The sequence below is a fragment of the Crocuta crocuta genome, unplaced genomic scaffold, assembly GCF_008692635.1.
Source record: "Crocuta crocuta isolate KB4526 unplaced genomic scaffold, BGI_CrCroc_1.0 scaffold113, whole genome shotgun sequence".
Taxonomy (NCBI): domain Eukaryota; kingdom Metazoa; phylum Chordata; class Mammalia; order Carnivora; family Hyaenidae; genus Crocuta; species Crocuta crocuta.
In genome coordinates this window covers 16,884,653-16,910,626 of record NW_027530368.1, presented here as the reverse complement: position 1 = coordinate 16,910,626, position 25,974 = coordinate 16,884,653, and the positions used below count along the sequence as shown (strand labels likewise).

Genomic DNA, 25,974 nt, shown 5'->3' with positions numbered 1-25,974 from the left:
TTTGTGTTGTGTGGCTTTGGTCTGTGTGTGTGTGTGTGTGTGTGTGTGTGTGTGTGTGTGTGTGTGTAGAATATATGTTGGGGGGCATGCTGTGTGTGAGTGGTAGGGGATCCTACCACTCTAGTAGCCTCATTTAGAGAAATACCTGTTAAAGGCGGTGTCACCCCTTGTAGGAAAGTCTCCTGGTGGTGCAGATTCATGACCTGACTTAAAAAGACTTTCCTGTCCATCTCCTTATCAAGTTCAGAAAGATGGGGCTGGTTACTTTCTGAAGCAGCCTCTACTCCTCCTTCCCATCATCCCCAGGCAGCCAAAACATTGTAGGCCCCAAGGCTCTGGCCCACCCCTGAGGGGGTTGCGGTAAAGCCCTGCTGGGAGGCCAGCCTTCTACCTTCTATTCATCATCTTAGGTCAGAACATCTCCGACACCCTTGTGATCCATTAATGTGGTTGACTGAGGAAATGATATGTGTACTCATTTATTTCAGCTTAACTAGAAGGAAAGAGTTTTGATTTTGTTTTTGGCTCTGATGGTTGGGACTCTCAGTTGAGGACTGCGAATTTAGGGTAATTAAGGCCACAACACATCTTTTCAAAGCTCCTTTCTGTGATCTGCTTTTGCAATCGCATCTAAGTATTTTCAAGGCTACTACTAGATGGTACTGCAGCTGTAGAGATAGGGAGATGCAAGCACTCATTCTTTTTCTTTGAGGGGCCTGAGACTGGGTCCACACACTGGCCGACTTGTTTGTGTTTAAACATTTAAGAGGCAGAGTGGTGTGAGGCAGCGGAAAGATGAAGGATTTGGAGTCGGACATCTAGGGCAGCTGTTAACTTCTCTGGGCCTCAGTTTTCTCACCTGCTAAATGGGTATATTAACTCAACAAAAAGGTTTGTCAAGGATTAAATAACACATAGATGAGGTTACATAGCTTTCTCAAGGTCACATGGATATCAAATGTTTAAAATAGCCTGGCTTTCTTTTCTCTGCACAAGCTGACATGATGTGGTTAGAACATGGGATCCTGAAAGGGGTGAAGAAAGGAGATTTTGCTTCTGACGTTAAAAGGTTTGGGTTCTGAGAACTGTATCTGTGCACTGCTGAGCATCTACTAACACTCAGCTTGCTCTGACTTGGGGTTTCAGGGAGCAGGGGGCAGATTTGGGGCGACCAAATCTGTAGATGTGTATCTGCATCACATTAATGTCCCTCTTTGCTCCCCAACGTATCAATCCCCCTCCACGTAATGAAGAAAAATAACAACTTAGAACACTCCTTTAACCACAGTTATAGCACTTGAGAGGCTTATGTTTGAAGCGTTGAGTGATACGCCGTGAGGTGGGTTTAATCGTTTAAAAGTCCACCTTAGACAGGTGGATAACATCTTGCAGCCAGTGGCAATGTTAAAAGGACACTTAGTGTTTTTGAAAAAGAAAGCCCAGATCTTAACGTGGCGGATTTGAAGACACTGGCTCATAAGATTATTATCGAATTGGTTGCGTAGCTGTCCCACAGAAGGAAAAGGAAATAGCTCAAAATCATATTCCCAAGAATGTCATTTACTCTTGGAAGAATGAGTGGTGATAAAGAAAACGAAATGGGCCAGTACCCCTTCGACCCCAGCTGGCATTCTGGGCAGTATGTGCCGCACTCCATTTGGAAAGGAATTAACTCCATGAAGCTTGTGGTAACACAGCTCCTGTTTATTTCCCAGGTCTGGAGAAGTCAGGAGTAGTTGTGGGTAGTCAAAAGGAAGCATTTGCAGTTGGGAGTTCATTTAGATGGAAAAGAACATGACTTGAACTTTCTATGAAATGCCAGGATTGAGCTAAATGTAGAATAATTTCTGAAGCTTAGAAAGATTAATTTTTTAGTGTTGGTTTCTCTGAATATACACAGCTTCTGATTTCCCTTAAAGCATCAGTGTCAACAGATCATTTATTCTCTTATAACTGTAGACTCCAACCTCTCAGGGGCTTACTGAAACAAGAATATATAGCTAGGGCTATATCCTGTTTTGGCCACCGGCCTAGGGCTTTAAAGGGTTGGTCAGTCCTCAAACATAATATTGATTCCTGTGTGCAAGGCCCCATGCCAGGCATGTCAGAGACATAGAGAAAGACTTTGGAATGCACTCTGCCCCCCAGAAGCCAAGACATCTACATTTGCAGAAAAAAAAAAAAGATGATGCCCAGTGAGTTCTGCGGCTAGTGTCTTACAGGCAGTAAGCAGGCGGAGGGAAAGTTACTTCATTCATCCATGTATGCCTTGTGCTGCTGCATGCCAGTTCCAGGGCTAGGGGGGACTTGTCAGAGGAATCTCTCCTCTGAGGTAAGTCCAAATGGGGAGAAGACAGCATTTCCTAGTTGAAAAGTGAGATATAATCAGGGTTCATAATTAGCTGATGTAGGTGGAGCTAAAAGTGGAAAGGCAAGAGGAAGCCTCCCCAGCTTGGCCACAGGGTTTATTCATCTCCTGGTAAAGGGGAGGTGCTGGGTTGCCGCAGAAGAGATAGAACATTCAGGGGGTGATTTTAAACATCAGTTTGGCCAAAGCGAGCTTGGATCCTGTGGGCGAGGAAAGATCGAGAATAGGGCAAACCAAAGCAGGGAGACCGGGTGGAGGTGTTTGGAAGCAGCCAGGCTAAGGGTCAGAAAGTGGCATTGAGAAGCCAAGGAAGAGACGGGCATCAGAAACACAGAAACTGAATAGTCAGGATGCCAATAGTTAGAACTGGAGTTAAAACCAAGCTGCACAGGATCCTCTTCTTCCTCAGGCCTTGAAAATGACTCCCATCTTAGCCCTCGAGACCATTAGGAGGTGCAGGGTGTGGTTTTACTGTAGTTTATTTTCTCACAAGCAGCAGGCGAGGTATTGGAATGAATCTTAGTTTAAGGCGATTGAGTGTCCTTTCTGAGTGCCTCTAGGTCTGGGTGGGATGAGCGAGTCACATGACCAGGGTCGCCTGGCTTTGTAAAGCAGGGGGGAGATCTCAGGTAGCAGCCCCGTAGCTGCCCCCGGTCCATCGCCACCAAACCAAGGTGCTTCAGGCCACAGGCGGTCCCTTTCCCACATGTGCGACTGGAGAATAAATGGGGACTTCACGGTGCATTTTCCAGGTTCCCTGGTTCAGATGTCCACAGTGGGGGTGCTGTGTTCTGGACACACGAGGTGGGCAGAGTAGATGGGGTCGCCATTCTCATGACTAGAGTCTGGTGAGTTCCAGTCGCCGCATTCAATCATTTATGACTATAATAAGTGCCACAGAGGGGAAATCAAAGAGGTGATGGTAGTGTGTACTGGGTACCCTCCTTTAGATAGGGGGTTAGTGGTCAGGGACGGCTTCTGTGGGAAAGTGACTTATGAAGGGAGACTTTTAGGTTGTATAGAAGGTTAGGGGAGTACATTCCAAGTGAACGAGGGGAAGGGCTTGTTCCTTGGGCCGTGAAGCCAGGCCACTGTTGGTGTGGCTCAGCGCATGATGTGGGGGTTGGGGGTGGGTCTCACCCTCTCTGCTGCCGTCATGTGTGCAAGCCACCATCATCTCCCTCTACCTGGACTAGCCTGGTGGCCTTCTCCTGATCTCTCCTGGCTTTTACCTTATCGTGTTTCCCTTTCTGCTACCCACCGCCCGCCTCCATGAGTCTGTTTTCCATACTGAACTATGGTGATTCTTCATAAAATAAACCGCATTACGTCACTCCCCTATCCTCAGCCCTCCAACAATCCAAAGTCCTCGTGGCTGCCGAGGCCCGGCAGCACCCAGCCACGACGCCCACCCGTTTGGGCCTTGTCTCTCTACCTCCCCTCCTAGCTCTGCCCTCCTCGCTCACGGTGCTTTAGACACCCTGGCCTCACTGCGACCTCAGCCACACGTGTCTGAGGCCAAACACTTGCCCTTCTCTCTGCCTGGGATCAGCTTCCCTCCAGTGTTTAGTCCCTCATTTCACCCAGGTCTTTGCTCAAATGTTCTCCTTTGTCAGTGAGGTGGCTTCCCTTAAAAAAGAGTATTCTTTAGCCTACTTTAGCTTTCTTCCCAGCATTTGTCACGACATGGTGTTGTGCTCTCTACTTGCCTTTTGCCCGTCTTTCCCACCAGAATGAAAGCCACAGGATGTCAAAGTCTTTGCTGTGTCCACTGATATGTCCTTAGCACCTGGACTGGTACCTGGCACATAATAGATGCTTACTAAACACCTGTGACTGAATGAGTGGACCACCATTTTTGTGAGAGAAATAGACTGGGTTAAGAGGATGAGGAGATCTCAGGGGACTTGGATTTTGCACTTTATCCGAAGGGCAGTGAGGTGCTTTTAAGCATGTTATACATGGGAGTAACAAGACAGCGAAATCTCAGAAGTCGGGTTCAGAAGACCTGTTTCGCTCAGAAGAGAAAGGTGAGGGAGAAGGAGAAGCCGGCATGACCACAGGTTCTTAGGAAGGGCAGCAGGATGGATAGAGGTGGTGTTTTCTGAGAGGTGCAATTTGGGGAGGGGAGCTTGAATATCACACAAGGGCTTGGTGTTGCTTGGTTTGCGGTGGGACGCCCGGGAGACGCAGGGGGCACAGGAAGCAGGCCTTGGGGGTGCAGGATGGAAATGCCACCAGAGGGCAATTGTGCTGGTCCCCTGAGGGAATGGGGCCATTCCTCCCACGTCAAGGGCTGAACACCAGGCAGTGCCTGTGTTGGTGTGTTTGTGCTGATGGCCTGTTGCCTTCCCTCAAGGGATGGCCTTGGGCAAGTGAAGCTTCGGGAGGGCCACTTGCCCCCTCTGTAAAAGAACCGTGATAATCACTGTCGCCCCAAGTGTTTGGTGAAAATTCGATGAGATGATGCAGCCAAGCATTAGGCAGGGGGCATAACCCATGCCCGTTATGGTTATTTTTATGCAAGGCTGCGTGTCATCAGCTTCGTCTCCTCTTGTCACCTCCCCCCCTAACATCACAGGGAACCCGCCAGTTCCAGCCTGCCCCCCAGCAGGTCTGAGCCTGGTGATGCCCCCAGTGTGCACCTGCCTTGAATGGTTGTGTCTCTTCCTTCAGGATATCAACCAGAAGCTCCAGGAAGACAACCAGGAGCTGAGGGACCTCTGCTGCTTCCTGGACGATGACCGGCAGAAAGGCAAGAGGGTGTCCCGGGAGTGGCAGAGACTGGGCCGCTACACGGCTGGCGTGATGCACAAGGAAGTGGCCTTATACCTGCAGAAGCTGAAGGAGCTGGAGGTGAAGCAGGAGGAGGTGGTGAAGGAGAACATGGAGCTCAAGGAGCTCTGCGTGCTGCTGGACGAGGAAAAGGGCGCGGGCTGCGCGGGCAGCCGCTGCTCCATCGACAGCCAGGCCAGCCTGTGCCAGCTCGGCGCCACCACGGCGCCCTGCGTGCGGGATGTGGGCGACGGCAGCAGCACCTCCAGCACGGGCAGCACCGACAGCCCCGACCACCACAAGCAGCACGCGAGCGGCGGCAGCCCGGAGCACTCCAAGCACCGGAGCACCAGCCCCGAGCATCTCCAGAAACCCAGGGCCTCCGGGACCGCCGATCACCCAAAAGCACTGAAAGGACCCAGCCCCGAGCACCACAAACCCTTGGGCAAGGGCAGCCCCGAGCAGCAAAGGCACCCGCACCCCGGGAGCAGCCCTGAGACGCTGCCCAAGCACGTGCTGAGCAGCAGCCCGGAACACTTTCAGAAGCACAGGCCCGGGGGCAGCCCCGAGCATGCCAGGCACAGCGGAGGGAGCCCCGAGCATCTTCAGAAGCACGCCCTCGGTGGGAGTCTGGAGCAGCTACCCAGACCCAGGGGCACCAGCCCCGAGCACCTCAAACAGCATTACGGGGGGAGCCCTGATCACAAACATGTGGGCGGAGGCGGCGGCGGAGGCAGCAGGGAGGGCACCCTCCGAAGGCAGGCGCCGGAGGACGTGTCACCCCATCACCGGAGTGTCTACAGTGGCATGAACGGTGGGTCAGTACGTGCCGGGGAGCTGCCGTGGCTGGGACAGCTCAGTCGAGAGCTATGAACGGTCACGGGCTTTCCAGCCGCGTTAGGAAGGGCAGGCGCTGGACAGGGGTGGGCTGGGCAGAGGAGTCTCCATGTCTTTCTTCCCCTCCGTTTGTTGAAGTTTGTACAGTTAGCAGTCAAATAAGCCTGGAGAACAGAGGATGAGGGGTTAGGGGAAGGAGAGAAATAACAATTCCATGGGACCCTGAACGGTCAGGGGGAGATAGGTGCGTATTGAAGATCAAAAGAGAACCGAGCTAAGGTTCTTCCATCTTGAACTTGAATATTTTTCTGGTTGTATGCAGTTTCCTACTGGGGTTCTCATCCAACCGCTGACCCAAAGGGTTTTGAATCCAGTTAACAGCTTATATGCGTAAAGGAAGGAGTATTTATTTTGAAAAACAGTAACATTGAAAGAGAAATACGGTGCCCCCAAACAGGCTTGGTGAGGTGTTGTCTGAATGCCTGTAGATCCGCCTTACTTTACCTGGAGGATTTTTTTCCACTTGTCGGGGACTTCCTGTTCCTTGCAGGAGAAACACATCAAATTATTTCCTTCCATACCCTCTCAAAACGCCCCCTACCTACCCCCCCGGCTCCCCTAAATGTACTTTGAATAGCATGCTCTTTTACACTGGGAGGCAGCCTCCCCACTGTGTTACATGTTCCTCTTTAAAATATGCTGATGTACTTGGACGCTCCTTTGGTTTTCAAAGTGTGACATCCACTGCATTTGCCAAGGTGGCTCTAAACCTGACCCCAAGCCTTTTGGAAGAGGTTTAATTTTCTGCATCTTGGTTCTAAAACCACTTTGAACTCCAGAGAGGAAAAAAAAAATCGGTTCTGAAAACAAACAAACAAACAAACAAAACGCCTTCCCAAATCCTTTTATGTTACTTATTGTTGAGTTAGAACTAAAATGTTTGATTTCATAAACTGTGGGGTTTTGCATCCAAAATATCTGAGGTTGTTTGCTTTGTTCGAAAGCTGCTACAATGCTTACGTGCAGTGAGCTCTGAGCAGTGGTGGAGGTGGTCAATGTAGTAGTGACATGAAGGGGTAAATTTTCAATATTGTACCTGGGGATTTACCTGTTGGATCCTGTTTCATCCTAATCCTTTTCTCCTAGTGCTGAAAATTGAGTCCTGAAGCTTGGCTTCTAATGTATCCAGTGTTCTTTTAAGTGTAAATGGAATTGGAAAGGGTGGGGAAGATGAGATATTGCTACTTTCTGGGTTGGGTTGTGNACTCATTTAATTGCACTTTCCCTCACTCTTTCCAGGACTGACCCAGATGCTGCCCTGATTGCTGTGGGCACCCTTGACTGTGCACTTCTCACAAGAGATGAAAGTCATTTGAAAAGACATTTTAGTTGTGTTACTGTGGTGACGTGAGCCACTGGCCATGAAGCTTGGCTTGCCATGGGTTAACGGGAAGGTCAAGTTAATAACTTTTCCATTTCTCAATTACTTTTTAATGAGCCTGAGAAATAAACATGTGCATTATTTTAGGGAAAGTCTGTATCTTGAACCATCCCCCCCAAAGTTAATTAGGGGCAGGTAGTTCACTTACAAAACAATTCTTTTCTTTCCCAATGTGCTCTTTTAAATAAAGAACTCCTCTAGTTTAATCAAGGCATGATTTAACTCAGAAGAAAAGGTTTCAGGTGCAATTTTTAAGCAATGCTTTGCATGAAGTAAGGTATATTTCTGTATGTGGATGACATTACATCATGGCGTATTAGTACCTGGATTCAGATAAACTTCATGATCCGGCAAATGATTTTTAATATTTAACCATTTAATTAGTTAAAAATTTGATGTGACATAGATGCAGCATTTAGAATAACACTGTATTTAATTCTTATGTTTACTTCAGGTTTTCTCATTCTTATGTGATCTATCTTCTGACAACTGGTATCCTCACCAAAGTATATTTGTAGCGCATTTGCGTTACATTTTTATTTCAATAATTAATTGGAAAATCAGTGGCACACTGAGATGTTTATGGATCATCAGCCTATAAACTTGGGCATTGGTAGCTTGAATTTATCCTGCCATTACAAATTAATTTTTGATATGGATGGTAAGCCATGACTTTTCATATTCTTAATCCCTGCACACTTTGGTTGAATCATTGGTGTAGAAACAAGTAGGAAGGATTCGCAAGGTAAATCCCAAATTGCAGATCCGCCGAGTCATTTTACAGAGTCATTCTGTTTGGAGTTGGTGTGAGATAATGATTGTTTTGGGTGAGCCCTTGTGATAAGGTTCTAGGGTGATGGGGGTTCCGGAGCCAACGGCCAAGAAAGAATTCTTGAAGACGTCTTTGGTGCAGAAAGGAGATATTATTAAAGCACAGGGACAGGAGCCATGGGCGGAAAGAGCTGCACTGAGGTTGTGAAGAGTGACTGGTTGTTATACTATGGAGTTGGAGAGGTAAAGGCTAATGGAAAATTTCCAAAGAGATATTCGTATGCTAAAGAAGATTCATAGGATACTGGAGGCCTAGCTGTTGTCAAGCTAAGGTTGTTTTTCCCTCTAGCAAAACATTAATATTAAGAGAGTAGGGAGTTCCTGGAGAAAAGTTCTACTCTGTATTTGCCGCAAGTATTTGTTAATGGGCTGCCGGTTATAAAGAAGTGTAATTTTAGCTGCCATTTCCTTCTTGCCTTTGTTCCCCACATCACTGTGGAGGAGAGGGTGATGTTGGGGCTCCAGAAACCGAGTCTACAGGTTTTTGGAGACTAGGCTATTGATAAGATTGCCTGTTTCTTATAATTTACTAAGATATCTGTAAACTCATGGAGACCCGTGTCCTGCATGACCGTGATCTTTATCAGTTAACCATTTGTTTTCTTTCCTTTCCTTTGTTCTTGGGCAGCCAGGACTGCCAGAGGAGTATCACACCTGCCCCACCTGGGGGAGGGGTGTGCTAGCTTATACTTTGGCTTCTTCTGCACTATGCTCCCTTGTCACTTGCATATTTTCAGAGAAAAAGTAGTAGGTGAAAGCAGGTGGAAAGTGTGTCTTCATTATGGCAGAATGAAACCTATTGGCAGAATAGTGTCCTACTTGTAACCTTCCCTCCAAAGACACACATATACGTGCTAATGGAACATCAGTGAAAGCAATTAGTGTATTGTTTTATTTGACTGTGCCTTGGACATCTTTACGTCTTATCACAACCTCAGTGAACCAAGTAGCTGATGAACTTAGTATTCAAGAGTTTCCTTTGGTTAAGACAATTTAATTTCCAGCTGGATACAAAGATGAATTTTGGGTATGTTTCCTCTCTTAAAAATATCCAAGACTATATGGCCATGTTTAAATTAGTAGCTGATTGAAAAACAACAAAAGCAAAGTCAAAACAGAAAAAAAAAAATACCTTGTGAATGCATTTACTTTTTTAGAAGTTCTTTATTATTCAATTATTTCTTTTCAATTTGCAGAGAACTCCATGTGCAAAGAGCAAGTAGATTCAACACTATTACCTCTAGACATTAAGGCATTTGTCTTTTCATTCCAGTTATTTGCTGGGTACCAGATTTCTGATTAAAGTAATTGTAGAGCCACTTTTGTCTAGACCTGTACACACATGGACAGCCTCCTTGAGAATGGGGACGTTCACTTACCTGATCCCGTTGAAATCCAAGGTTGGGTCAAACTTTCTTAGGTGAACATGTTCCCTTTCACAATGAAACCAAGTGGTTTTGCTTCCAGTTATCAGCTGGCAGATCTCTGCTTTTCAACAGCTAGCTTCTTAGCTTGGGGTCATGGGTGGTGTGGATGATTCAGGGTCCTTCCAACAATAGCTGTTTGTTGTTGACCTTCCAGGCAAAGACGATTCTGATGCTCAGAAGCCCATACAAGTAGTTCACCCATTGGGCATTATGAATCCAGCTGAAAAAGTAGTAAAGGTAGTTTTGTTTTCATTCTAGGGGCACCTATTGCTGGTTATCAACCCCTGAGAAGGAATGAAGAATCGGTATTCTGTTGTGTACCATCCTTCTAAAAAAATTGCATAATTATCCTGGTGGGATCCTTGTTTACGTTGTGATCTTAGAGCACATTCCAGTGAACAGTAGCCTCGCGCTCTCCTTCAGCAACATCCCAGCCAACGAGAGCACCCACGAGGAAACTGTTGATTCGTGTTGGACAGGGTCCATGTAGAACTACATTCAGCCTTGCTGGATGAGAGTCAGGGTTGTGAGTCTTCCTCTTGAAACTTCTTAGTGCGTCCTTCCTTCTTTGGTGAGGGTATCTTTAGAGAGAGAGCAGATGGTTTCTTCTTATTTCTCCCACCAGTTCTTTCTCTAGAGCAGGGCTTCTCGACAGTGACACCACTCATGCTGGGACCCCAGATCATTCTTTGTTGTAATGGGCTGTCTCCTATATTTTAGCAGCATTCTGGGTTCTACCCACAAGCAGCCCCTAGTTGTGACAAAGAGGTCTCCAGATGTTGCCAAATATATGAGGGGAGAGGGAGTCAGTCAAATTGCCCCTGACTCAAAAACACTGCTTCAGTGTTTTCAATCTAGCTGCAGATTAAAATCATAGTGGTAGCTTTGCAAAATTACCAGTGCTTGGGTCCCCCTCCCACATGCATATTGAATTGGTCTGCCCTGGGTCTGGGCACATTGCAGAGTTCCTCAGGTGAGTCTAATGAGTAGACCAGGTGAAAACCGTTGCCCTGGGTGAGTGTGTGTTCTATAAGAAGGGGCTGTGGGTGTGAGCGTGAGGATGAGAGAGAAAGTGTGAGAAGTGGTGAAGAACCCAAGGTGTTTTTTGAGAATAAGAAAGTTAACTTCTTTCCTTCCTTTGTTGAATTCTGGGATTGAGAAGGATTGACCCCAACCGGTTCTGTAAAACTTGATCCCTTCACCTCTCCAGGTTCTCAGGTATGGTTGCGGGATGGGTTGAAAATTTGCAGTTTTGGTGGATGGGATTATTAGTTAGTTTCAGGATTTTCTGGCATCTGGTAGTTCAGAATCACTTTTTAAAGCCATCACATCCAAACTGAAAGAGAAGCACATGGATTTCTAACCCTTTTATAGTGGATGCCGATGGTGCATGTAGATCATGCAATGCCTGCAATGCTAATGAATATTTCCCACTGAGACTGCTGCATTTCACATCTCCTAGCTCATAAGTTTTACTCCGAGTTTTCACATTTCTCCGTATTCTCTGTTGAGGTTATTAACGAGCGAGCGAAAAGTGCTCATAACACGAAATGACCTTGTCTACGTGGGGTAAGAGAACCTGTGTGTGGGAGAGCTCAGCAGGAATCCTCTGAAGCAAGGTTGTCTGTAAATTAAGTAGTGGTGCACTATGGCATGAGTAATGGCTCTCATAAATCTTTTTTGCTTAGAAAAAGTCAGAACATCATTTATGAATGAATTTGGACAATAGAAATTGAATGTCTCTTGGGAGAACAATTCCAATGGTTACAGAATACCAGAACGGATTTAAATTGAGGATCTCTGAGTGTATTTTGTATTGTGTGAACTGACATGTAGGTGGATAAAGGAGTAGCTAAGGTTTTCTGATCTTTCCGCTTAGGTATGGGAATTTGTTAGCCTTATACACACATCGATAGGACAACAGTTTAAGAAGTTTTGAAAAACAGAATCAATTATTGTGCGATGCTTGTGTGTGGAAAGCATTTTTTCATGAGAATACGTTTTGATTTAGTGACAGAAAGCTTGGTTTTGGAAATAGAGTTTAAGAAATTGCTAACTATCTGAGAGGCAAGAAATCTACAAAGGTATTTTCCAGTAGAATTTAAGGTTTTTAACTCCATTGGCAATAATAAAGTTACGAAAATTCTTTAAATCCAGGGGACCATTTTCCTTTCCCTAAAGGAGATTATCTGTGTCTGTAATCCACATGTGTGTATATATATTTATATTAATAAATCTGTATCTGAACAATGCCAAACATTCAGTTTGATCTGTTAAGTCAAACCAGTGTTCAAATGCGCCTGGCATCCAGTCATGTAAGCCAGTTGCTGCTAAGGGCTGATTATAGTCATGTTCTTTAGACCCGACTGAAGTCAACTGAATGTTTCTATTTTGGGTTCATTGCAAGAAGATAAAATAAAAAAGAATCATTGAACTAGTGATGCATTTATCTTTTTAATTGAAATAATTTGAAACAAAGCATAAGAAAGTAGAAAGTTATGGTGAGTATTCCATTTCCTCAAATAACTTTTCAAAGGTTTCAAATGAGTACAAATACAGTGATTTGCTCTAAGCCTATACATTTACCCACAGTAACGATGGATTATTCTTGAGGCATTGGCGTAGGGCTCTTACTCAAACTCCACTGGTTGGAAAAAATGCGAAGATAAACATAGAGTTTTAAAAATAATAAAGTTTGACTGGTATAGCCCTCCTGGACCAGTGTATATTTGGTAAAGTTTTCCCTGCAAATTTATGACCTTAAGCTCTAAAATCTCCCTAAATTTTAGGCACGTCTGTTGCTTAGAGGCCTCAAAGGCTTTTATGGTAGGTAGCACTGTGAGTTCTTAGATCAGCTGTCTCCCCGCCCCCGTGGCTATTCTGTTCTTGCTCAATATTTACTTTTAAATTTTCAGTCCTATCAAGTATCAGCATGCAGTCAGCAGTGTTCCTTGCTGCCCTCAGCTGGCCTCACTTTAACTTATTTTCTCACTACTGTTTCTAAATTTTGTTCTCTAATTGTTCCTAGTCACACTTTAGGAAAGTGGATAACGACCTTGATTAGAATTGTTTTTAAAGTAGGAGTGAATGATCGTAAAGTGTCCTTTTAGCAGTAAAACGTGTGAGCGATAGTGCCTGGTCCACGTGCCATGCATCAGTAAGTAGTTATGCTGTTCAAAGTTTCTCTTCACTTAGTTTCTGGGTCTTGACTATACTTAACTAAGATATTGCTGTAATATAAGAACTGAGAAATATTTGCTCCTTGGGTACTTGGGCAGAACCAAGTTGCCCTTAATATTTTAGTATGTAATGTGTATGGGAAAAATTTTGTACACTTGCAGTTATTTTGAATTTGATTCTAGGAAAGATTAATATATTGTGTTCTAAATAAGAAATAAAGAATATTTCATGTTCGGAAATGAGTTGATTTTCAAGAGTTCTAGGAAATCGGCACTGAATATCAAGACCATGGGATGCTTGACAACACAAGCATGAAATCTCAGCACTAATTTATAGGGCTCTCTAGTCTGCAGAAGAGTGAGGTTCACATTACTGCTGCCCCTCACATAAATGACCTCGTATTTAGAGCACCATTCAGGAGTTTCCAATAAAGAGTGGCTGCTCTTTCTGAGCCAGAAAATCTTTAATCAGGAGGGAGGCAGAAGAGGTGGCAGAGAAAGTGGCAGAGGAATAGCAGACTGCATTACTGCCCTTGTGAAGGCAATACTGGCTTTTCCTCCTTAAGATAAAAGACCATAACCGGGTTAATCCCACATGGTTGGGTGGCTGTTTACAGTTTTCACATAACAAAGAGTTATGTTTTCTAGTTTGTGTATTGAGTACCTTTTTCTTTTTTAAATGTTTATTTTGAGAGAACATGTGTAGGGGAGGGGTGGGGGTTGAGAGAGAGAGAGAGAGAGAGAGAGAGAGAGAATCCCAAGCAGGCTCTGTGCTGTCCAGAGCCTGACATAGGGCTCCATCCCACGAACAGGGAGATCATGACCTGAGCAGAAATTCCGAGTTGGACCCTTAACCAAGTGAGCCACCCAGGGGCCCCTGTGTACCTGAATCCTTACGGAAAGGTGCAGAAGGTCCTGAGATGTGGTCTTGGACATGGATTGAAACTAAGCACACATTTAATTACCAGATAAATGAAAACTTCAGCAACAATTTAGTTTTCTTTTTTTCTTGAGATCCTTATTTAGGCCTTCTGTAGGCTTTTCTATAAGACAGGATATGTTAGGGCGAAAGGTTGGGCTTGGTAATTGCTCAAAGACTATTTCTGTTATTTGCACTGTCTGTGCAGATACCCACACACCTGTATTGTACTTAGCATTCTTGTATGTGTATTTAATAGAACATTAAATGTATTGAATTTAAGATACTGAATGACTTTTTTTTATATATCTGTCAATTTTGTTTTCAGCTACATAAAACTGGGGTGAATCTCTACATTTCAGAATTTTGCAAACAATATTTATAGCACTATTTTTGCCTGCTGATATAGTTGAGGGATAGAATGTTTTGGTTAACTTTTGGCCTCAAATTCAAAGGCCTCTGATACTTCCTGAGGGAGTTGGCTTTTCTAGTCCAGAGTGTTCATTTAATGCAGTAATGTATAATTTTGTCTGCAAGTTTTTTCTTAAACTGAAAAGTTTTCTTATCTTCCTAACAATTACTGGCTTTTAGACGAAACCCCTGTTCTGGGTTGTATATAGCTGTAGCTTTTGAGTGTCCATAATTGCTAGTTGGTTCAAAAATGATGAGAGGCATGAATTGCATTTGGGGGCATGGTGTATGTGTTCTTACCATTAGAAATATGTAATTAGTGATGAATATTTCTATGCAAACATAAGCACATGGGTACATGAATGCGTATATATTCAATGGAAAATGGATATCCTAATACTGATGAACAGAAAGAAAATAGGACAGTGTTAGTAGTATTGGGTTCAGGAAGTCAGAAAATCCTAGAGTGTAAACCTGTAAAATACTCTATTTTATCCAGTTCAACTTTCCCATTTTCTGAAGGAGAAAAATAACTTCCAAAGAAGTTCTGTGAATTGTCCGGCCAATTGCCAGTTAGCTTAGCAGAAGGCTAAAGTCAAGTGGACTCCCAAGGGCACAGAATTCATTTTATAGAAAAAGACTTTTAATCTTCTTGGAGGCCACTTGAAGTAGGGGTAATAATCATGAAGATCTTAAATGGAATGGACAGCCATTCTGCCTCCAGTCTGTTGGAAATTCCAGAAAACCAGAGCACTGCAATAGGAATGAGACCAGATGAACATCAGTAGGCTCTTAGAAGACGTGGGAGTCTGGCTGATGAGCTAGATCTGTTGTCTGGGAACCTTTGATAAGGCCACACGGGGTACAGGATTCACAGCTCGATGGGCAGCTACTGAAATGCAGCCCTAGTGGTGCTGGTGGAAGGAGTAGTCTGCTCCTCTCCCAAGAGGCCAAAACCTTCCTGCCCTTTCCCTTCCGCATGGACTCTTCCCCACTTCAAGGCCGTCTTCCTTCCATTATAAATATTCTTGAGAAGATGGACTGACCTTCATCCCGTCCTCACACATCCACTTGCATTCACAGCCCAAATGCTGTGTGTCTGGAGAAGTGTCAGCTTCTGGACTGCGAGAAACAGAAGGGAGAGAGACCAGGAGCAAGGGGATGGGCCAGATGGTAACACCAACTGCTCTCCAGGAGTTGTGTTTTTTCATAACTCAGCTTGTTGCAAACAAAACTAATGAAGCCAGTTATTCTGATTTATGCTACTATAGGCAGAAGTAAAGTACACTTACATTACACTTTTGATGGCATTTAAAAGGTCAGAATATCTGAGTTGCAGATTTCTGTTCGAAGCAGCCGGGTCTGTTGAACCACTCTTGAGAATTCAAATTAACCGTGCTCGTTAATTCAGCATCTCTTCTAGTTCCCTAGACAGCAAGTGCCAGTTCAAACAGGGTAAGACTCTGAAAGGCAAGTTATGAGTCCTTTCTGCAAATGATGGAGTCGATGCAGCTAGTAGGAAAGTGAGATAAGAGTCCACTTTCAATAAGAAAGACGGTGAAACTAGCAGACACAGGCGGTGTGAGGGAGACAAGGCCATGGAGCATTTCAAGGGATTTGCTGGGCAGTGCTCATCATTAACAGGCACCTGTCTTTTATTGATGGGGAGGCCACTTCCTTGTTACGAGAACCAACCAGAATTGTCATGGTCATGAAGCTATGGGGGGAAGTGGCTGAATTTAGCTGCAGACTTTACATGTGAGGGTACTTTGGAAGAGAGTACATTTAGCATTATGATCAATTAGGGGTCTAGAAATAACCATTGTCCAGGTGGTTTGCCACAAATAGCTCCCCCAGTATAGTGACATTCATGAGAAACTGTTTGGCACCATCAAGCTTTTCAAAATCTGTGGAAGAACAGGCTTAAAATTGTTTATTTTTAGTGTCCTGTTAACACTTAAAATGAGGACCAATACTTCTGTCCTTGTTACCGTAAAACTATGTGCCACATGGTCTTCACCCTTAATATCTTTAGCATTTCCTGGTGTCATCTCAAAATTGCCCACTTTGGGGTTTGTTGGCCTAGGACATAAATTTTTTCTTTGGAAATGTTGTTCTCACGAGAGCCTATATAGTCATGTACACAATAGGGATTCATTTCAAAAAGTGAGCTAGGCCTATACTATTATACATATTCACAAAGCTTATTTAGTCATTTTTAAATTGTAGGCATCATGCTTCAGATTCTGTGTCTCCCTGTCTCTCTCTGCCCCTCCCCTGCTCATGCTTGCTCGCTCGCTCTCTCTCTCTCAAACATAAACATTAAAATTTTAAATATTGTAGGCATCAAATTTCACCCATGTATTAAAGTAATAGATACCCACCCTTAAATTGGCATATGGCATTTCAACTTCATTTAAGCTTTAAAGCAGTGAAACAACTTTATAAACCTCGCTTAGCCAAATTCTATTTTAATTGTGAATAGCAGTGATAGATCTTTTAAAATGTATTTAAAAACCCTTAAAAATAAACTTTCATAGAGGTAAGTAGTGTGATGCACTACTTAAAAGGCATCAAGAGACATGAAAAAATACTCAGTATCACTTATCATCAAGGAAATGCAAATTAAAACCACAATGAGATATCACCTTATGCGTGTCAGAATGGCTACACATCAAAAAGACAAGAAATAATAAGCGTTGGTGAGGATGTGGAAAGGAACACTAATGCACTATTGGTGGGGATGCAAACTGGTGCACTCACTGTTGAAAATCTATGGAAATAAGTCGGATGGAGGAAGAAAAATCGGGTGTAATGTCACATGTGGAATCTAAAACAAAGCAAATGAATAAGCAAGAACCAGAATCCGAACCTCTAAATACAGAGACCAAAGTGATGGTTGCTGAAGCGAACGGGATTGGGAGGATGGGCAAAATGTGTGAAGAGGAGTGGGGGATATAGGCTTCCAGTTAAGGAATGAAGAAGTCCCAGGGATAAAAGGTATAGCATAGGGAATACAGTCAATGGTATCGTAATAGCATTGTAGGATGACAGCACTCTGGCGTGCATAGCATAATGTGTAGAAAGTTACATCACATCACTATGTTGTACACGTGAAACTAATGCTGTGTGTCAACTATACTCAAAGATTTTAAACATTTGGAAAAGTGGATTACATAAGTACATTCCTGGAGAAAATGACCTCAGAGTTCATATGGAGTCCCCTGGATTTTTCAAGTCACCATCAATTTGATATAATTTTGGAAATTAAGTAAAGACATCATGGTCTATGTGCCAACCGGTGATTTGGTTATATAGAGCTGACTTTGCTACTTTCTTGCTGTGTGACCTTTAGCACATCCCCAACTTCTGTGGGGAAAATAATTTTTCCTTCACTGAAGTGGCTCCAGATGGAGAGCTCTAGTAGTCTCAGAATTTAAATTTTCCCGATATGTAAGACCTAAACATAAACTTGGAACTGACAACTTTTTACTTCTGGTAGGTGTGGACTATAAAATAATCTCTTCTAACACCATCATTTCGTGAAAGATCATTTGAACGTTTAAAATAGGCGCCTGGGCACCTGGGTGGCTCAGCTACTGAAGTGTCTGAGTCTTGGTTTCAGCTCAGGTCATGATCCCAGAGCCGTGGGATCGAGCTCTGCATGAGGTTTCATGCTGAGCGTGGAGCCTGCTTCGGATTCTCTCTCTCCCTCTGCCCTGCTCCTCCACTCAGGCTCTTTCTCTGAAATAAAAAATAAAAAGTTGGACTTTCCCATTCATTAAAAAGAAATAGCTGACAACATTGTAGTGATGCATCTCCATTGAACATTCTTTGGAAATATGTAGCCCAGAGTTCAGATTCAGTAATGCAATAATAAAAAGTACATTTCTAGTGTCCAGTGCATTCTGGACTTTTTTCTTTTTTTTTTTTAATCCCTGCCATTGCAGGAAATCTGGTTTTACCAGGTATGTATGTTGATAAACAGAATTCTCACTGTTCACTGAGTTTCACGTAGGCATGATCTGTGTGCCTCGGTGGAACCCAGGAATCAAAATCCACGTTCCCACTACCAGATTCTTGCCACTTTTCTCCCTAGGACAGGAAGAAAGGTGATTGATCAACCTGTGGGTCTGGCCAGCTTAGATTGTGGGTTCCTCTCTCTGCTTGCTACCCCATCCAACCTCCTCCAGTGGTTGTACTGCTGGGGCTGGCCTCCTAAAGGAGAGCAACAAGGATGGCATCCGAGAGGGATTCTGTGCCTCGGAGGAAAGTTCATTGTGCATGGATGGCACAGCCTGAGGAACGCTGAGCTAAATGTGATCTATGCACTATCGTGTCTTGTAAGCCCCTTGTCAAGGTTGCAGAAGTTCTTCTAGCAGTGTCAGAATAGACCCAATCCCCTTTGACAGGGCCACACTGATGAGTCTGAATACTTGGTTGGTGAACAAGGAGCTACGAAGGCTGTAGTGGAGGTGACTTGGGATTTGTACAAGTCTGAAGTCAGTCTGATGCCTGATTTCTTCTGCTTGGGCAAGTCGTAGAGGGTGGATTGCACATGCACTGGCCATGAGTGAAACAGGTACACTGTGTTTGGATGCTTATGTATTTTCCCATGTTGTTTAGTGGAATAGTACTCTGGAAAATCAGAGTGAAGAATTTCACTTTCTAGTCTACTGTAGACTAGATTTTTCCCAAGGTGTTTTTTTTGTTGTTGTTTTTTGTTTGTTTGTTTGTTTGTTTTTGCCATCTCTGCACCAGATGGGAGAGTATCACTATCAACTAAAGTTTAGAAGAGGGTAAACCCATGACAAGTACATGGCACCAGGCTCTTTGTGTGATGTTACATCCCACCTTACCAGATTCTGGTGGTCTTTTTCTGAAACCTTTGGACCGAATAAAGACATTTCTCCTTTCTTCATTTTAATCCTATTAATTTATAGCTGGGGTTTGAACTAGTTTGGAGTAAGGCTCTTGAATGTAATTGGGAAGGTAATGTTAAGTGAGAGGAAGGGCAAAATCTATAGCAATTTCATTGTAAATCATTGCCTTGACTCATGAGGCAGCTACAAGTTCTAAACAATGCCAGAGATAATCGAGATTTATTACAACAAATTAAAGGCTAATCAGAGTGTGTCCGGAGATAAACAACATAGTAAAACAAACGTAAATGACAGTAAGGGAAAGCACAAGTTGATAAAAGACTCATGAGTGTGGGAGCTAGTAGAAAACCAAAGTCTGTTCATGGCTCACTTACTTTGTATATTTCTGTACTGTTCTGTGTGTAGATGGGAGATGATTGGAAATAATGCTTAAACACACTCATTTGTTCAACAAGCACTGTATTTTGTGTGGGTGCGGCACAGTGATAGATGCTCCATAAGGTAGGGCAGACAAGTGAGCCACAGCCTCTTTATGCTGGGAGTTCTTGGTCTGACATATCCATGAGAGGATGTCAATAACAATGAAAGTATAGAATCAGGAACCTGATGGACAGAATGAGGGGTGTCTGAGTGGCTCAGTCAGTTGAGCTTCTGACTCTTGAATTTGGCTCGGGTCATGATCTCTGGGTCATGGGGTTGAGCCCTGAGTCAGGCTCTGCACTGAGCGTGGAGGCTGCTTAAATTTCTCTTTCCCTCTGCCCCTCCCCCCAACTCATGCACATTTTCTCTATAATAAAAATAGAACAAACAATAACAAAACAAAACTCAGAACCAATAAAACAAACAAATAGACTGAAGCCTTACTGTGGGCCTTTGTGGGCCTGGGAGATGGCTCACCTGCGACCATGACAGGGCTGGCCACTTACAAAGGCATGTTGTGAGCTTGAGTCCTAGGGAGTATTTGGGTAGGGTGGCCCAGGTGGTGGGGATGTCTGTGAGAGATGGAATTTATGCTGTTGAAGGAATGAGGAGGACGTGAGTAGATCCGTGCTGGTGTCTTTTTTTTTTTTTTTTTAATGTTTATTCATTTTTGAGAGACAGTGCCAGAGGGGAGTGGCAGAGAGAGGGGGAGACGCAGAATCTGAAGCAGGCTCCGGGCTCTGAGCTGTCAGCATAGAGCCCGATGCGGGGCTTGAACTCCCAAACTGTGAGATCATGACCTGAGCCATCTGAGCCACCCAGGCGCCCTGTGCTGGTGTCTTTGTTAGGTGGTGCCAGATGGTTTTAGAAAGCAAATAGGGGCTAGACAGAGTGTTAAATGCTGCACATGGGTGCCTCATAGAAGCAGTGTTCGTTTCCAAATGGGGAGAAACATTCTCTAGACCTTGTAATTAAATGAAGTGAACCTGGAGAGTTTGTTTTGTTTTGTTTTAATGCTAAAAAACTAACAAAACTCTTGTTGGGATTTTATAACTCAGTTTTATTCTAATAGTTTTTTATTCCTTAAGGGTTCCAGGGCTAGACAGTTGTGCAATGATCAGAGATTGAGGGCTCTCTCCACCCCGATTTATGCCATCATATCAACCTCTTCTGTTATTTTATTTTTTTCCAGTAAAGGCTATGCTGAATTACTACTACTTTGTAGTGGAGGAGTTTACGTGAGGGTTATCAATTAAGAAAATTCATCTCCTGACTACTATCTTCTGAGTCAGTAATAAAGATGTTATAAGATTTGGGGGAAAATATGGCCTCATTGCCTGGAAGGCAGAAAGATCGTGCTAAGTAGAAATCAATAAACTACTTCTGTTAAAACAATAAAGAACAAAATAATCTTGAAACTTGTTGACCCTTCGCTTAGTCTAGATAGTAAAGCTAACCCAATTTAGCCTTTACATGTCCTATTCATTTTGATGGCTTTCCTCTTTAGTATTTTGACATCCTTTTAACCTGTGATGTTGTGAAGTCTCCGATCATCTCCAAACTTTGCTCCACCAAGCTCTGGTGCATTTGTGTAGCCTCTTTGGGGACAGGTTGATGTGAACGAGGGGGAATAGACAGGCTCTGCCACCCCCTTCACTCAGACCAATCAGACCCTTTCCCCAAGGCAAGCCTGCATTCATCTGGTTTGTTCACACTCCTGCCTAAGCTTTTACCTGAACAAACCTGATTTTGCAAAGTTTGAAAACCTTTGGTCCAACCCAGAGACCCCCAAAGCAATTATTTTGGGACATACCAGCCAGATTTCTGGACTACTGAATAGATGGTCCCAGATAACACCATTTCTGGATTCTTCTTGTCATGGAGGGTGTATACTTGGTCACTCTGTAAGGATAGGCATGTTATAAAGACACACAATCAATCAGCTTGTGGGCAGCGAGATTTTATTTTTTAAAGGTAGACATTCAAATTGGCACCTCTTCAAAAACCTTGACCTTGAGCTTCTTTTCCTTAGTCTCCTCCATGTCTTCTTTGCTTTGTGGTGCCTTTTGGGGCTGGAGAGGAACCGAATAAAATGCTTTAAAAGAAACCAAGCTTTTACTCCCTTCTACCCATAACCCACCCGCTGAGGTGCTGTTGATTTTTAGTGTTTTTTTTTTTCCTAGAGAAGAATAATTACTACAGAAGGGTGACCATGTTTATCCTTGAATCCACTAAAGGCCTTCTTGTTTCCTGTTGCATCTTTCTTTTCCTTCCTTTGCTATGGAACTAGCTGGGCAGAATTTCCATTTTAATAGCTTAATTAAGTAAATGTGACCTCAGTAGGTTCCCTTTTGAAAAGGTTGAGTCTAAGGTTCCTTTAATTGCCTGTCTGCCCCAATTCTGAGTTCTTCTAGGAGGATTTACTTATTTAAGAGCTAGTTTTGAATAATATTCAGGATATGAATTGTGATTAGCTCAGAAGAAATAAAATTGCTAATTTTATCTATAAAATGAATTTTTATTCTGGGTCTCTCCTCTCCATAGTCCACGCACATAGACATGCAAACAGATGTCTGATCTACGAACACCTACCTTAGCTCACTGAGGAGAGTGAGCAGAGTAATTTGGAGCGGTGCTGTATGTTAGAGCAACATGGAGCCCTTACTTTCCTGCAGTCACAGCTCCTGGAATCCTAGATTAACACAGATTGAGAAAAGCCTGGTTTGAGGAATTGGATCTTAGAATTTATTGGGCACCATGGTGAAGCACTTACCACAAGGTCCAGCAATGTTCTTGAGCTCAGCTTGACTCAGAGAGAAACCTTCACAGTGATTTTATAGGTTCAGGATGACCATCAGGCTTTCACATTGTTTTCTTCCAGGCTCACCCAGAATGCTTGATAAAAGGGATGTGGAGGAAAAGGGGACATTATTAGGACAGTTGGCAGCCTGGGTTCTTAGTCTCCAGGATGTCTTCTCCCGTCTTGTAAACTCTTGGCACTTCGTGATTTTCCCTTTTTTTTTTTAATGTGTGTTTTTATTTTTATTTTTTATTTCTAGGAGAGAGAGAGAGAGAGAGAGACAGCGTGAGCAGGGGAGGGTCAGAGAGAGAGGGAGTCACAGACTGAAAGAGGCTCCAGGCTCTGAGCTGGCAGTCAGCACAGAGCCCGACACGGGGCTCGAACCCACGAACCGCGAGATCATGACCTAAGCGAAAGTCGGACGCTTAACCGACTAAGCCACCCAGGTGCCCCGACACTTCGTGATTTTCAAGCATCCACTACTAAATCCTGAAGAAACCAGGATTTCCTTTGTATCCCATATCCAATCTCAAAACTCCCCCATTTATAACCCGGACAGGAGACAGCAAGCATTCTTCACGTGTTTCAAGGGCTTTTCTTGTGCATGCAGGCCTGGGGTCGAATGCAGGCAGAAAGGAAAGGAAGAAATCTTTTGACCTTGGTGTCAAAGTCTGGGCCTTCTGAGCCATCCTCTGAAGGCCTCCCGACCAGATCACAGAATGGTGGCAGATTTGACTCTGCTATCTGAGTTCATATCCAAGTCATCTTCAATATTCTGTCTTGATAGGATAATTATATCCTAGCTCACTTGTACAGATGGCTGTGGTACAGTGATTTCACAGAAAGTAAATAGAATGCTAATTTGTTGAATGCAACCTATTTGAAAGTAAATAATCTTGCTGAGTCTCTTGTGACGTCTTTTCTCTGCTTCTTATAAAGAAAATTAAAACAGACAAACAAAATCCTAGGGCCAACAAAGATCAATTTAGGCCCGGGAGATACTTTGTAAAAATTACAAAGATGCAAATAAGAGTCTGTTCTTCCCCCCCGCCCCGGTTTCGAAACTACATGTTGGCTTGGATACAAGACTCCCTATTAAGTAGTCTAGATGAGAATGGCCTTTATTGGTTAATACTTTTATTTTGGGCAAAGTTTTTAATCAGTAGTGAATTGTAATGAACTACCTGTACTGGTTGAAACCTGGGAGAATTGGTCATTTTTATTTTAGATTCTGAACAATTTACATGAGTTTAAGACCTTAAACTAGGTTAAGAATCTAGATTAGGCTGTGTATTTGGAGATGCCAAAATGTAACGTAAGGAAAAGCTAGACAAGTCATCCGTTGAAATGGGTATTTATCCATCCATTCACTTATACATTTATTTTTTATTGAGCTACTGCTGTGTTCCCGGCCCTGTGCTCACCTTTGATTCCACGACTGAGTTCCCGCTCTGCTTTGTAGGTCTTGGATCCCGGCCGCGCTGCTTGAGCTCCTGTTTGTGTCTTCCAAACTTCTCCTCTGGCTTTTGTTGTCCTCACCATGGCTTGAGGCGATAGAGTAGGTTCTTCTCATCTATTGGAGATTTAAAACTAAAGTAAATCCTGGAGTGTCTTTAGGAATGTTTTTGGAATTTCTCGGCCTTTACAAGGGGCTGACTGTTGGCCAGGTGTTGTCTAAGGAAAAGCAGCAACAAAAGCTGGTATGGTGCAGAGTGGTGATGACAAGGTGGTCTGAACCACTGACCGTGTGCTCTTTAAAAGTGGCTGTAATCAAGGACACATCTCTATATATGACCTGAGACGCTGCAAGCTGGTGGTCCAAGGACTGAATCCAGTCACAATCATGTTTTGTTTGGCCCACACAGTGTTCTAACAATGGGAAAAAATCACCTACAAGTTTCTGACTTTTTTTTTTTAAACATTTATTTATTTTTGAGAGAGACAGAGACAGTGTGAGTGAGGGACGGGCAGAGAGAGAGGGAGACACAGAATTGGAAGCAGGCTCCAGGATCCGAGCTGTCAGCACAGAGCCTGACATGGGGCTCCAACTCACAAACCATGACCTGAGCCCAAGTCAGGCGCTTAACCAATGGAGCCACCCAGGTGCCCCAAGTTTCTGACTTTTCTTAATAAATGGAAGGGTCTCCTGACACTTAGCCCTCTGCTCCCACGTGACAGCAGTCAGTGAGAATAGAGCCGCTGCTACGTTTCCTTTGAGATGTTCTAGTTTCCCATTGCTGTGTGACAAACCGTCTTGGCACTTAGTATTGTAAAATTGCAACGCTTTCACTGTGCTCATGGAATCTGGGAGTTGGGAATTTGGACAAAGCATAATGAGGATGGTTTGTTTCTACCCCACAGTGGCTGGGAAAACCCTCTGAAGGAGTAATAATGTACACATGTGCCTGAGCCAGGATGGCTTGAGGCTTCTTGGGAATCCCCCAGACGGGTATGCAGCTTCCAGGCTTTTCATGTATTCTTTGTATGTGCATCCTGCAGCATGGCGGCCTCAGAGTAGTCAGTCTGCCTAGATGGTGACTCGGTGATCCAAGATCAGGTGTTCCAGCCAGACAAGGCAAAAGACACTGGCCTCTTAGGACCTAGCCTCCGAGATCATACTGTGTCACCTGTCTTGTACTCTATTTGGTTTCAGCAATCTCGGGTCCAACAAGGTGTAAGCAGAAGGACCAGAGTCTCTACCTCTTGATGGGCTAATTGTGCAAAGCATTGGCAACCATGCTTTCAGATCAACACAGAGGGCATACTGGTTCCCTTTGTTCTAATCTTCACCACCCCCATTACATTGCATCCAGGCTGTTTTACTGATTTCTTTTTTAAATGTCTTATTTATTTTTGAGAGAGGGGGAAAAAAATGTGAGTGGGGGAGGGGCAAAGAGAGGAGGACAAAGAATAAGGAGCAGGCTCTGTGCTGACAGCAGACAGCCCGATGTGAGGTTTGAACTCATGAACCATGAGATCATAACCCGAACCAAACTCGGATGCTCAGCCGACTGAGCCACCCAGGCACCCCTTTACTGATTTCTATTATCAGACTGTCCCTGCGGGCATTTGTGTTAGGGATTACTGCTCTTTCTTGGTACTTCCAAATCTAGATGAACTCTAACTAAAATTAGAATTTAGAGTTTATCTTCTGTCAGCATTTATAATGATAAATCTAAGTGTTCCCTTTAGGGCAAAGAGTTGAAAGCAATGTGGGCTCACACTGCAAACATGTTTTGGGAAGTGGTGTATGAGTTTTTCCTGGGGGGAAATAACCCACTGAGGTATGATTCACGTTTGTGTTGGCCATGTTCTGTATCTGCACTTGCAGAAAGGGGCTATCTTACTCAAGTAGTCACTACCTTATTTCTTCACCTTGGATATGTGCATTTCTTCCTGCATTTCCTTATTCTGGAGACTATGGGCCAAACCATTTGTTTACTTTCTTAATTATTTAAAAAATGTCCTATGGGTGTTAACATTATTATAATAAAATCTTATTTAGGAATGCTACAGTACAAAGAGTCTTAGAATTAAAGCAACCACAGTTTAAAAAGGTACTTAAAGGGCAGCTGGGTGGCTCAGTTAAGTGTTTGACTCTTAATTTCGGCTCAGGTCAAGATCTCATGGTTCCTGAGTTCGAGTCCTGTGTAGGGCTCTACATTGACACAGCAGAGCCTAAC

General features: G+C 43.8%; 1 protein-coding gene across 1 annotated transcript in view; it reads left to right on the top strand.

Annotated features, from left to right (window-relative positions):
* CCDC85A (coiled-coil domain containing 85A) overlaps nucleotides 1-25,974 on the top strand; it is a 206,491-nt gene that overhangs the window by 2,846 nt on the left and 177,671 nt on the right. Inside the window, exon 3 of the mRNA XM_077766214.1 lies at nucleotides 5,045-5,957. Coding sequence (XP_077622340.1) covers nucleotides 5,045-5,957 — 913 coding nt within the window. The remainder of the gene's footprint in view (nucleotides 1-5,044; nucleotides 5,958-25,974) is intronic.